This window comes from Labeo rohita, chromosome 23 (genome assembly GCF_022985175.1).
Source record: "Labeo rohita strain BAU-BD-2019 chromosome 23, IGBB_LRoh.1.0, whole genome shotgun sequence".
Classification (NCBI taxonomy): Eukaryota; Metazoa; Chordata; class Actinopteri; order Cypriniformes; family Cyprinidae; genus Labeo; species Labeo rohita.
In genome coordinates, this window is record NC_066891.1 from 29,690,847 (window position 1) to 29,702,944 (window position 12,098).

Sequence of the window (12,098 nt, forward strand, 5' to 3'; positions counted from 1 at the left end):
TTAGCATACATTAATAGATAGATAGACAGATAGATAGATAGAGGTCTGAAGATAGACAGATAGATAGATAGATAGATAGATAGATAAGGTTTGAAGATAGATAGATAGATAGATAGATAGATAGATAGATAAGGTTTGAAGGTAGATAGATAGATAGATAGATAGATAGATAGATAGATAGATAGATAGATAGATAGACAGATAGATAGATAAAGGTTTGAAGATAGACAGATAGATAGATAGATAGATAGATAGATAGATAAGGTTTGAAGATAGATAGATAGATAGATAAGGTTTGAAGATAGATAGATAGATAGATAGATAGATAGATAGATAGATACGGTTTGAAGATAGATAGATAGATAGATAGATAGATAGATAGATAAGGTTTGAAGATAGATAGATAGATAGATAGATAGATAGATAGATAAAGGATATAAAGGTTTGAAGATAGATAGATAGATAGATAGATAGATAGATAGATAGATTAGTTATTAGTTAGAAAGAACATAGATAGCTTAAAGCTTAATTGAGTATCAATGGCTTCTAGCAGTTTACATTAAACATAGTTCAAACAGACATGGACTTTTGGTCAATGAAAGTCTATGGGACTTTTTATGATTTTTAATATTAATTTTTAAGAAAACCGTAACTCAAACCAGTCTGAAAAGATATAGCACACTAAGTCAGAACAGTATGAAGATCTGACCCGAGTTTGGAGTATGTAGCTTGAACGGTCTAGGAGGAGTTAGTGTCCAAAATTTTTGCGGTCAGAAAAATAAGAAAAAGAAGAAGAAGAAGAAGAAGAATAAGTTTAAATAGGATTTCAGTAAGTTGGCTTTCCCAAGCCAACTTAATTAAGGTCATGCTGATAAATATTTTAATCTGTTGACTAAAAATGAATAATAGACTCAACAATAACAGCAAACATGAACAAAGATAAACTGGATTCTGCTGAGACATTTCAAATAATCAGAACAATGGCCAATGTAATCCTATAATAACTTTTAGCATTTAATAATCTGAATCTTTCAAACAGTCGAAATAATGCTCTAAAATACCTCAATATCTCCAGTGTGCAGTTTGGATTCTTCAGTCCAACACATAGCAGTTTCACTCCTGAATCATGCAGATCATTATTACTCAGATCCAGCTCTCTAAGTAAAGAGCTTGATGATTGTAGAGTGGAGGCCAAGTCTTTGCAGGATTGATCAGTGAGATTACAGTTGTCCAATCTACACAAAACAAAACTCAAAATTACCACACAATTTAAATAAGCACTGTGCTAGTTTGACTGTTCATAATAATTAATTCTCATTAGTTAAGTGCGAGCCAGGTCCAAAAACAAAGCGCTGTAGTTCTGCAACTATTCTCTTTTTTTTTGCCTTCTCACCTACAACAAATAGGTCATTGTAATTAGACTCCTACTCCAAATTTTCGGTTAAATATGGCTTACAACATTCTAGCCACCATGGAGGTCAGGATCAGGGTAAAGGGCACAAGATCAGATGTGTCTAATCCTGCACCTAGATAATCACTGTCCTGCAGAGTTTAGCTCTAATACCTTCCTAAATATTTTCTTTTAAAAGAGGTGGTGATGTCTAGCTTTAGAGGCAAAAGGGTGAGAAAATGTATTGAGTGGTGTTCCTGATGCTCTCTTGGCTGTTCTCTGTATGCTCTCTTTGAGGCACAGTGGATGAGATCCAGCAGAAGAGCGGTATGTGGCACATGATGTGGAGGCTCTTTTAATATGTGAGATGACTCTGTTGGCTTAATGTTCATCACTGATTCTTTTCTTGAAATATTCCGTCTTCTGAGACTCTCTTAATTTCGGTCAAGCGGTTGATGTATTTGGAGGGGATCTGACTGCAACTGGTCTGAAGGTGATCCGGATGTGAGAGAAAGGAAGAAGATCTCCTTTTATGAGGTTAGTTATCAATACACCCACCAATGAAATCTCAGTAACATCAGAAACTTTCTGTCTGTGTGAAAACATTTTATCCTATTCACACACACACACACACACACACATTATATGTATAAATACATTCATTATTTTTTTGTTTACTATGCTATTAATGTACTACTTAACATATTTGATAGGCTTAAGAATAAGAAAAATGCTCTGTTCTTTCCAATTAAACTGACTGCTTGCATGGGCATCAACCAGCTGGGTTGCAATGGGCTGGTTGTCACAGCACAGGGCAAGAAGCAGACGTGGGCACTTATAGTGAAAATTATTAACACTTCATTCCCCCTGGTTGTGCACACCAGTGAAAACTGCGAGAAACGCATGGCTCAGGGAGCCATGGCTGACAGGCAGTCCAGGGAAACACGGCAGAGCACGGAGTCCAGGGAGCCATAGTGAAGCAGCCTCCGTGGCCATGGCCTCGGCACTTGGCCCCGGCCCCTACAGCTGGAGCTATATAGCCACCCCCCCAAAAAACATATTCCTTGGGGGAAATTTTGGGTTCCCTGGCTGAACCAGATCTAGGCTTAACTCATGAACTAAGACCCTCCCTGGGCCAGACGTGGGAACAACAGCCCTCCCTAGCGGAACAGGCAGTCCAGGGAGCCATAGCGGAGCAGGAATCTCAATAGGCCATGGCGGAACAGGCAGTCCAGGAAGTCCAGGAAGTCATGGCAGAGCAGGGAGCTTAGGGAGCCATGGCGGAGCAGCCTCCATGACCTTGGCCTTGGCCTTAGCACTTGGCCCAGCCCCTACGGCCGGAGCCATATAGTCCCCCCAAAAAATTCCTTGGGGGAATTCTCGGGTTCCCTGGCTGAAACCGGCTCTGGGCTTGACTCGGGGTCTGAGGCCCTTCATGGGCCAGACGTGGGAACATCAGCCCTCTCTGGGCCAGTCTTGGGAACAGAGTCTCTCTCTTGGTTGGACTTGGGAACAGGAGGCCTCTCTGGGCTAGCTCGGGGATCGGGAGCCCCCTCGGGCAGGATTTGGGAACGGGAGCCCTCGCGGGGCTGGACTTAGGAACAGAGTCTCTCTCTTGGCTTTACTTGGGACCAGAAGCCCTCCCCGGGCTCTGCAGGATTGACCAGTGAGATTACATTTGTCAAATCTACACAAAACAAAACTCAAAATAATCACACAACTTAAATAAGCACTGTGCTAGTTTGACCACTCATAATAATTAATTTCTTATTAGTTAAGTGCCAGCCAGGTCCAAAAAACAAAGCACTGTAGTTCTGCAACTATTCTCTTTTTCGCCTTCTCACCTACAACAAATAGGTCACTGTGATTGTGATTGTGACTCCTACTCCTAATCTTCTGTTAAATATGGCCTACGACATCCTAGTCACCATAGAGGTCAGGACCAGGGCAAAGGGCACAAGATCAGATGTGTCCAATCCTGCTCCTAGATGGTGACTGTTCTGCAGATTTTAGCTCTAATACCTTCCTAAAAGTTTTCTTTATAAAGCTAACGTGGTGATGTCTAACTTTAGAGGCAAAAGGGTGAGTTTGAAGAGAGGGCAGGTTGTGAATGTTTTGTTGTGGTTTAGATTAGACTAGAAACATGGGTATTATAAGGAAATTGAACACTTACATAGCTTTTCTGCAGTTGTTCAAAACTGGTATCAATCTTCTTCTACCTTCATCTGTTGTGTTGTATTTCTTAAGGTCAAGCTCCTCCAGCACCTTCTCTGACATCTGAAGTATGTAAGCTATTGCTGAGCAGTGAGCAGCAGATAGTTTATACTTTGAGAATTTGTCTGTTTTTACAAAGCCCTGAATCTCTTTGTAAAGAGTTAGATCATTCACTTCCACCAGACAGAGGAGCAGATTGATGGATCTGTCAGCTGATAAATCATCATTAGCTCTGATTATGTTTTTAATGTACTGAGTGGTGTTCCTGATGCTATCTGAGCTGTTCTCTGAGTGTGTTAGAAGAACCTGTAGAAGCCTCTGATTGGCCTCCAATGAGACACCCAGCAGGAACTGCAGAAAGAGATCCAGGTGACCATCTTTACTCAACAGGGTTTGGTCAACTGCTGATAGTAGTAGCTCAGAAAGTGAGATCTTCCTAAAGCTTGACCATTCAAAAGTGTTCAATGTTTGCATGTTCTTAGTGATATATGAATAAAACACAAAGTAAGCAGCAAGAAACTCCTGAAAGCTCAGATGTATGAAGCTATAGACTTTTCTCTGATGAATCACAAATTCCTCCTTAAAGATCTCAGTGCAAATCCCAGAATACACTGTGGCATCAGTGACGTCTATGCCACTCTCTCTCAGGTCCTCCTCACAGAATATCACATTGCCCTTCATTAGCTGTTTGAAAGCCAGTTTAGCAAGTTTCACAATCATTTCTCTGTTTGACTTAAGGAGGTTCTCTGGATTGTCCTCCTCATACTTCTGATTCTTTGTATTAATTTGAATGAGCAAGAAATGTATGTACATTTCAGTGACAGTTTTAGGGACTTCTGCACTGTCATTGTGTATCAGGATGTTTTGAAGCACAGTGGATGAGATCCAGCAGAAGATGGGTATGTGGCACATGATGTGGAGGCTTCTTGCTCTTTTAATATGTGAAATGATCCTGCTGGCTTGAATTTCATCACTGATTCTTTTCTTGAAATATTCCTCCTTCTGAGAATCATTGAATCCCTGAATTTCTGTCAGGCGGTTGTTGTATTTGGAGGGGATCTGACTGGCTGCAGCTGGTCTGGAGGTGATCCAGATGTGAGAGGATGGAAGAAGATCTCCTTTGATGAGGTTTGTTATCAGCACACCCACTGATGAAATCTCAGTAACATCAGAAACTTTCTGTCTGTGTGAAAACATCAGTGTAATTCTGCTTTCATCCAGACCGTCAAAGATGAAGACAACTTTACATTCATCATAAATCTTAGAGTCCAGATCTTGAAGTTCAGGATAAAAGTTTATCAGAAGTCTATGAAGACTGTACTGTTGATCTTTAATTAAGTTTAGCTCTCGAAATGGAAGCACAAACATGAAATCTACATCCTGATTGGCTTTTCCCTCTGCCCAATCCAGAATGAACTTCTGCACAGAGACAGTTTTTCCAATTCCGGCAATGCCTTGAGTAAGAACAGTCTTGATTAGGTCTTTCTTCTCATATCCTGGTTCAGGTAAGGGTTTAAAGATGTCATTGCAGTAGATTGGAGTGTCTTGAGAGTGTTGTAGTCTCTGTGTTTTCTCCATCTGTACAATCTCATGTTCTTTGTTCACTCCTTCACTCTCTCCTTCTATGACGTACAGCTGTGTGTAAATCCTGTTCAGCAGGGTTTTATACTTTTGTAATTTGATTCCTTCAAATAAGCTCTCATACTTATTCTTCATGTATGTTTTGTGAGTGTCTTTGATTCTCTGGTGATTCTTCACTAAGGAAGCACCGGTCAGATGATTCACAGATTTCACCAGATCGTGTTCATCACTGGAGAGACAGCAAAAAGAAAAGCAGAACAACAAACACAAAAACTTTGTGAAAGTTCAGAAAACAAAAATCTATTAGACAAAAATATACAGTTCCTTACAAAAGTATTCATACCCCTTATTTTTCCCATGTTGTGTCTATGTTTCTGCCTTATGTTAAAGTGTTTTAAATTTGTTTTGTTTTTTGATTTTTTCCACATGAACCTAAACTATTGTAAATAAAAAACTGAAATGATTACATTGTAGTAGTTTACAATGTAGTAGACAATGCAGTAGATTACATTGTAGTTCTTACCATTTCCTGAGACACTTATATAATATATGAAAAAGATATTAAAAAGCATTTATATCTCTTGTAAATGTTACTATGAGTAGTGTTAACCTGTGGCAAATTCAATTGAATGGGTATGATTTAGAAAAGGCAAACCCCCTCAATGAAAGGTCTAACAGCTGAAAATGCGTATCAGAGCAAAAACCATGCAAATGTTAAAAAGACAGATTATACACCGTGTGGTGTCCAAGGCAAAGTTTCATAACCCCGGATGGTGCTAACCCCACTTCTACAACCCCAATTCCAGAAAAGTTGGTCATTTCGTGAAATGCCATAAAATCAAGAATATGTTATCTGTTCATTCTCTTTAACCTTTATTTAATTGAAAGCACAAAGAAAAAAATCTGTCTGTGTAGGGCAAGACAAGAGACCTCAGGTGAATGTGCATGACCTTTGAGCCCTCAGATGGCACTGCATAAGAAACCATCATGCTGCAGTGTTAAACATAGCCACATGGGCTCATGGGGTTCTTCGGAAAACTGCTGCACTTAACACATTCTGCAGCTGCATCAATAAATGCAACTTCAATTTCTGTTACTCTAGCGGAAAGCTATACATCAATTCTATTTAGTGATGCCATTGTGTTCTCTGGGCCAGAGCTAATCTCAGATAGTCAAAAAGACAATGAAAATGTGTACTGTGGTAGTCCACGTTTTAGCTTGTTTCTGGGAAAAATGGAAGTCAAGTTCTCTGTACCAAAGACCAAAGGGACCATCCCAGACTTTTATCAGTGGCAGATGCCAACGCAAATGACTGTCATGGTATGGGGGTGCAGCAGAGCAAATGGCATTGGTGACTGGAATATGTGCAAAGGTACCACTGAAATGGAAGCATGTATTGGAATTGTACAGACACATATCAAGATGACGTCTTTCATGGAAAGTCCATGTTTATTAGATCAAGACAATACCAGTTCTCATTCTGCATGTGCTACAACCTACAACAGCATGGTTTCGTAGACACAGACTGAATGTGCTAGACTAGCCTGAATGCAGTCCAGATCTGTCTCCTATTGAAAATGTATGAGCAGTCATGAAAAGGAGAATCAGACAACAACAATCACAGACTGCTGAGCATCTGAAATTTTGGTAACACTTTAGTATAGTGAATTATTAGCATGCATATTACTAGCATATTGGCTGTTTATTAGTACCTATAAAGCACATATTCTGCATGACGTTATTCTACATCCTTAATCCTACCCAATTCTTAAACTTAACAACAACCGTACTAACTATTAATAAGCAGCAAATTAGGAGTTTATCATAGTTAATGGTTTGTTAATGGCAAGAACTGGACCTTAAAATAAAGTGTGACCGAAGTTTATTTTATACGTGATAACAATTTTGCTTGCAAAACTTGAAGTATTAGTATCATCAATTCCCAAACAATTAAACATTGTAATTAAAAGGAAAGTTGATACGGCATGCCTCTGTCCCAACTTTTTTTGGAGTGTGTTGCAGCTATGAAAATCAAAATTTGCTTTTATTTACAAAATTAAAAGTTGGCCACTGAAAACATTGGATTTTTTTTGTTTGTTTGTTTTTTGTACATTAGACAATTAAATAATGGTTAAAGAGAATGAACAGATAACATTTTCTTGATTTTATGGCATTTCACGAAAGGTCCCAACATTTCTGGAATTGGAGTTGTAAAATTGGAAGTGAGTAATGTTCCTTTACTCAGTGTTAAAAGCTGTGATTAAAACAACGATAACCTAGGGTTGAACACACTGTGAATAAACTGTCTACTGATATGGACTGATAATATACTGGATCTGTGCTTACAGTCTTCAGGTGAAAGCAGACTAATAATAAACCTGCCTCTGTCAAAAAAAAAAAAAAAAAAATGCACTTGACTGAACAACTTTTGTAACATTAATAATGATGAATCTATATTTAATTATACATAATTATACATTGAAGACTATGCAGTGTTATTTTACATTTGATGATTAAATTTCTAAATCTGAAACTTTCTTGAAAATTACTGTTTATTTAATTTGTGTCTTTGTTCTGTTGTATTTATTTTCTGCTATTTCTTGTAATTTGGTTATCTGTAGAAAATAATTCTCAGCACTAAGCTCTGCATGTGCCTCAGACTCACATGTGATGTAGAGTGGGAGGCAAAAAAAAAGTCTCAAATAAAAAGTCGTAAAAGCTTTATTATTGTAATTTCTTATTTTATTTGTATTTTTCTGCATTAATTAATTTTTCTACAACTGGAGTACCTCATTTGTGTTGATGTGTTTAACTTTCTATTTTATTTAAAAACTAGGCCTGTTTTTGTTTTTTTGTTTTGGATGTCCCAATTGGGGTAAAGAATGTTGAAATTTCAAATAAATTGTTATGTTATATATTTTGGTTGGATTTGTGAGTTAATAAAAATGTAGCTGGTGAGAAATAGTTGCATAATATTGATATATATAGATGGACATACTCCTGAATCAAATCATATCGTAATCTTATCAGGAAATATTCTATCGCTGAGTATGAATCGATATATCATACCGTGACGAACCGTCTGATTTACACCCCTAATGAAAACGCACTTAGAATCTGCAAAAAAAGAACCTAAAGTATTCTCAGACTGTGAAAAATAAGATTATTTTGAAAAAATTTGCAATAGCTATAACAGAAAATGGCCTGTACATTTAAAGGTTTACTGTGAAAAAACACAGCTACTGATAAGACAACATGCTACTGATGCTTAAATCCAAGATATTTTCTATTTCTAGTCCAAAACATAGTATATTTTTTCTTGTTTTGTTGTTTTTACAATGTCAGTATCACAAGCATCTGCACTTACAGCTGCTATGCTTTTTCTTTGAGACAAGCATGTTACCTGCAGGATACACTATGTTGTCAGATATAAACCCTTTATTTAATTTTCACTTAAAGTTGACATTGTAAAATGTCTATTATCTGCATATATCTGCATATTTGTACCAATGAACATTCAAATTCTGAGACAAATAAGTTTACATTTTCACATACCCAAATGAACTGTCCCAGATAGCAAAAACAGTTGGGGTAAATATGGATATGTAAGATTTACTATTTCTAATTTAAAAAAAAAAAAAAAAAAATGAAATAAGTGTTACAAAAGATTAAAAAGCCTCACAGTTTGCTTTCATGTAAAGTAAATTGTATTACATTTCTGATATTTGAGAACAATTCATAGTTTGTAATATTAGTCCTAGTTCTCTACTTTTCATTGTTCTACTTGTATTTACCTCCCTTCCCTGCTGCTTCTCACATCAAACTGAATGAAAGACAATATGTCACCTTCAGCCACATGTCCTAGTCTGATGTAACAGAACTTGTAACAGACATTTTAACAGCAAATCTAAGTGGGCTTATGGAAATGTAACAAAGATATTGGAGGCATAGTACATTTTATTTTGCAAATTCACAATTGTTGTATAGGAACCATGAATTCAAATATCAGATTAAGGAATAAAACATAAACTATAAATCCATAACATTTTGTCAGATTTCACTGCATGTTTATACTCACACAGGGTCAGAGGTCACTGTTCCATTATTGAGATCAGGAGGCTGAACAACAGATTCATTACTCTTCATAGACACACAGCTGGATACTGGAGATGCTCCTGTCTGTCTCACTCTGATGATGTAATTAGCAAAGGTGATTTAGGGACTGTATGCTACAGAAAATTGTCTGCAAAATTATTACTCAGTTTAGTTTCGAATGCTAACGACATCATACCTGGTTTTAGAAATCACTGTTCTATTACTGAGATCAGGAGGATGACAAATAGACTCATTACTTTTCATAGACACACAGCTGGACACTGTAGATGCTGCTGTCTGTCTCATTCTGGTGATATAATTAGCAACAGTTATTCAGGGACTGTAAGCTGAAGAAGACAATCTGCTTTATTACCATAATTCAGTTTCTTGTTTCCAGTACTGACAACATCTCACCTGGTGTCAGAGGTCACTGCTTCATTACTGATGTTAGGGGCTTGATACATTGAGTTCTCACTCTTCATAGACACACCAAGACTCATTTTAGAGATAGATGTCTGGGCTGCAATTGACACATTAATAAATGTCATATTTATAAAAACTGAAAACATTTTGGTGTGTATGACTAATGTGTTTATGGCATAGTGTTTTAACTAAATATTAGAGCCAAAACATGCTGCAGTATTTCTTCTTGTGTCATTTAAGGGGGAAAAAAAAGTTTTAGTAACAAGAATTTTGTATGTGTGCACTACTTCTTGCTACATTGTGGGGACCAAATGTCCCCACAAGGATAGTAAAACCTGAAATTTTTGACATTATGGGGACTATAATGTCAAATGATATTATTAATGTCAAATGATATTATTAATGTCAATGATTAAAAATAGTAAATGATGTTTATCTGAAAGTGTAACGATGCAAACATGTTTTCTGTGAGGGGTAGGTTTAGGGTTAGGGTTGGGTTAGGGGATAGACAATATCGCTCGGTCAGTATAAAAACTATAGAAGTCTATGGAAAGTCCCCACAATTCACAAAAACAAACGTGTGTGTGTGTGTGAGAGAGAGAGAGAGAGAGAGAGAGAGAGATACAAATAAAGTAACTGCAAACAGATTTGTACCAACAAGAGTGTGAGTTAATAATGACTGAGTTTTTCTTTTTACATATGAATTATGGTAGACTCAAACACTTAATATTCTCTGTGATATTAAGACAAATGTTAAGAATAAACAGAATTTGGTATGAGAGAGCAGACAAGGGATACGGTATAAGACCAGCTAAACCTGTTCACTTTTAGAATTAGGAAATCTAGAATTATGAAATACATTTATATTTTATAAGCGACTTGAAAAATGAGGAATATAACAAGTGAATCATCATAAGAGGCAAATAAACATGAGTAGTGCCTATAATAGATTTCAGACATTGTTCAGAATAGTTAGACAAGCTAGTTAGAACAAGCTAGAACAGGGAAATACTACAATTACAAAACATTTGCTTAGTAACAGAGGGGTATACGCTTTTTAAAAAAGCAGACTGAACCGATAATAAGAACATTTTTTACAATATTAGGTCAAAACTACAAAATCACAAAACAATCTACTAAATGTCTTCTAAATAATTATAAATAAATAAATAAAAACAAATATAATCCAAATATTCAAATAAGTAAATTTACCATGCAGTCTTACATAGATAGACAATAGACACAGACAAATCAAATCGGATCTTAATTGTCACTACACAATATAAATTAATAACATGTTACGATATAAACATTAAAGTTTAACATCTATATTCTAGTTCCACGTTCACACATGAAAATTTGGCAGGTTACCACATTGTATAAAATTGTACAGATTGCACATTGTTTCATTCAAGTAGCATCTAATGTGAACTTACCAAACATTTTATGATCAGCTTTTATCTCTCCTGAATGGTGTCTTATAATCAGCATCTTGAATTAAACATCTTCCTTTTTTAGTCTGAGTTTGGTCAGCAGATATTCAGAAGCGTTTTCGGAAATCCCAACATTTGTATCAAAAAAAAAAAAAAAACACTCCACTTACCCTACCCACATGGTGCATTTAACTTTGGTTTCGGCCCACCTTACCGATCAGCCAGACTTGCTGGTTGAGTCAGGGGAGGAGTTGAAAACGGATAAGTCAAGACAGGTACCTTTAGCTGCCTGCAGCACTCACACAGTGATTTCTTTATTGCAGTCAAGGTTTAAGATAAATTCAAAAAAGTTAAAGATAAGCCATATGCTATTTAAATACCAAGTGGGTCTATAGTTTTATAGTCTATCGCAATCCACATCTCAGTCACACCCTCCATTCTTCCACGCCCCGACGAGGTGAACATATATGCTCAACTCTACAGGGCTGTGGCCCTCGAGGGAACTGAATTTGACACCCCTAGTTGAAACGGATCATGCTCTGTTCTGTAATTGTTCTTAATACAAATACACTGTCAGAACAAAAAGATTACAACAGGATGCCTGTCACTGACAGTCCCTTATAAAAATAAACCGTTATTTTAAATGTCACACCCCTGTGGACTGTTTTGTGTGTTTTTCCCCATGTATGCCCTTATTTGGTCTTTCCTGTTCTGTCTCTAATTATTACGTCACTGCTTAATCTATTTCACCTGTCTCCCCCTGATTAGTCTGTGTATTTAAGTTTAGTTGTGTTCACAGTTTGGTTGTCGGTTCTTGTATTGTCATTCTGTAGTCATTAAAATCATTATATGTCATTTAGTTTTGTCATTCTGTTGTCTTTCTTTTGCGTGCGTGTGGATTCCTTGCTGTTCCAGTTCGTTCCTGTTTATACTGTGGATTATTTAATAAATGTGCATGTCCT

The 12,098-nt window shown here is 36.8% G+C and overlaps 2 protein-coding genes across 2 annotated transcripts in view; both read right to left on the reverse strand.

The window, feature by feature from the left end:
* Positions 1-11,263, reverse strand: part of LOC127154403 (NLR family CARD domain-containing protein 3-like) — a 29,604-nt gene extending 18,341 nt beyond the window's left edge. The window contains 7 exon segments of the mRNA XM_051095898.1: positions 1,062-1,235; positions 3,564-5,414; positions 8,980-9,051; positions 9,264-9,374; positions 9,477-9,587; positions 9,695-9,800; positions 11,140-11,263. Of these exon segments, the coding sequence (XP_050951855.1) occupies positions 1,062-1,235; positions 3,564-5,414; positions 8,980-9,051; positions 9,264-9,374; positions 9,477-9,587; positions 9,695-9,800; positions 11,140-11,194 (2,480 nt within the window). The 5' untranslated portion in view covers positions 11,195-11,263.
* The window catches only part of snai1b (snail family zinc finger 1b), a 478,512-nt gene that overhangs the window by 390,551 nt on the left and 75,863 nt on the right, over positions 1-12,098 (reverse strand). The gene's annotated exons all lie outside the window — the stretch shown is intronic.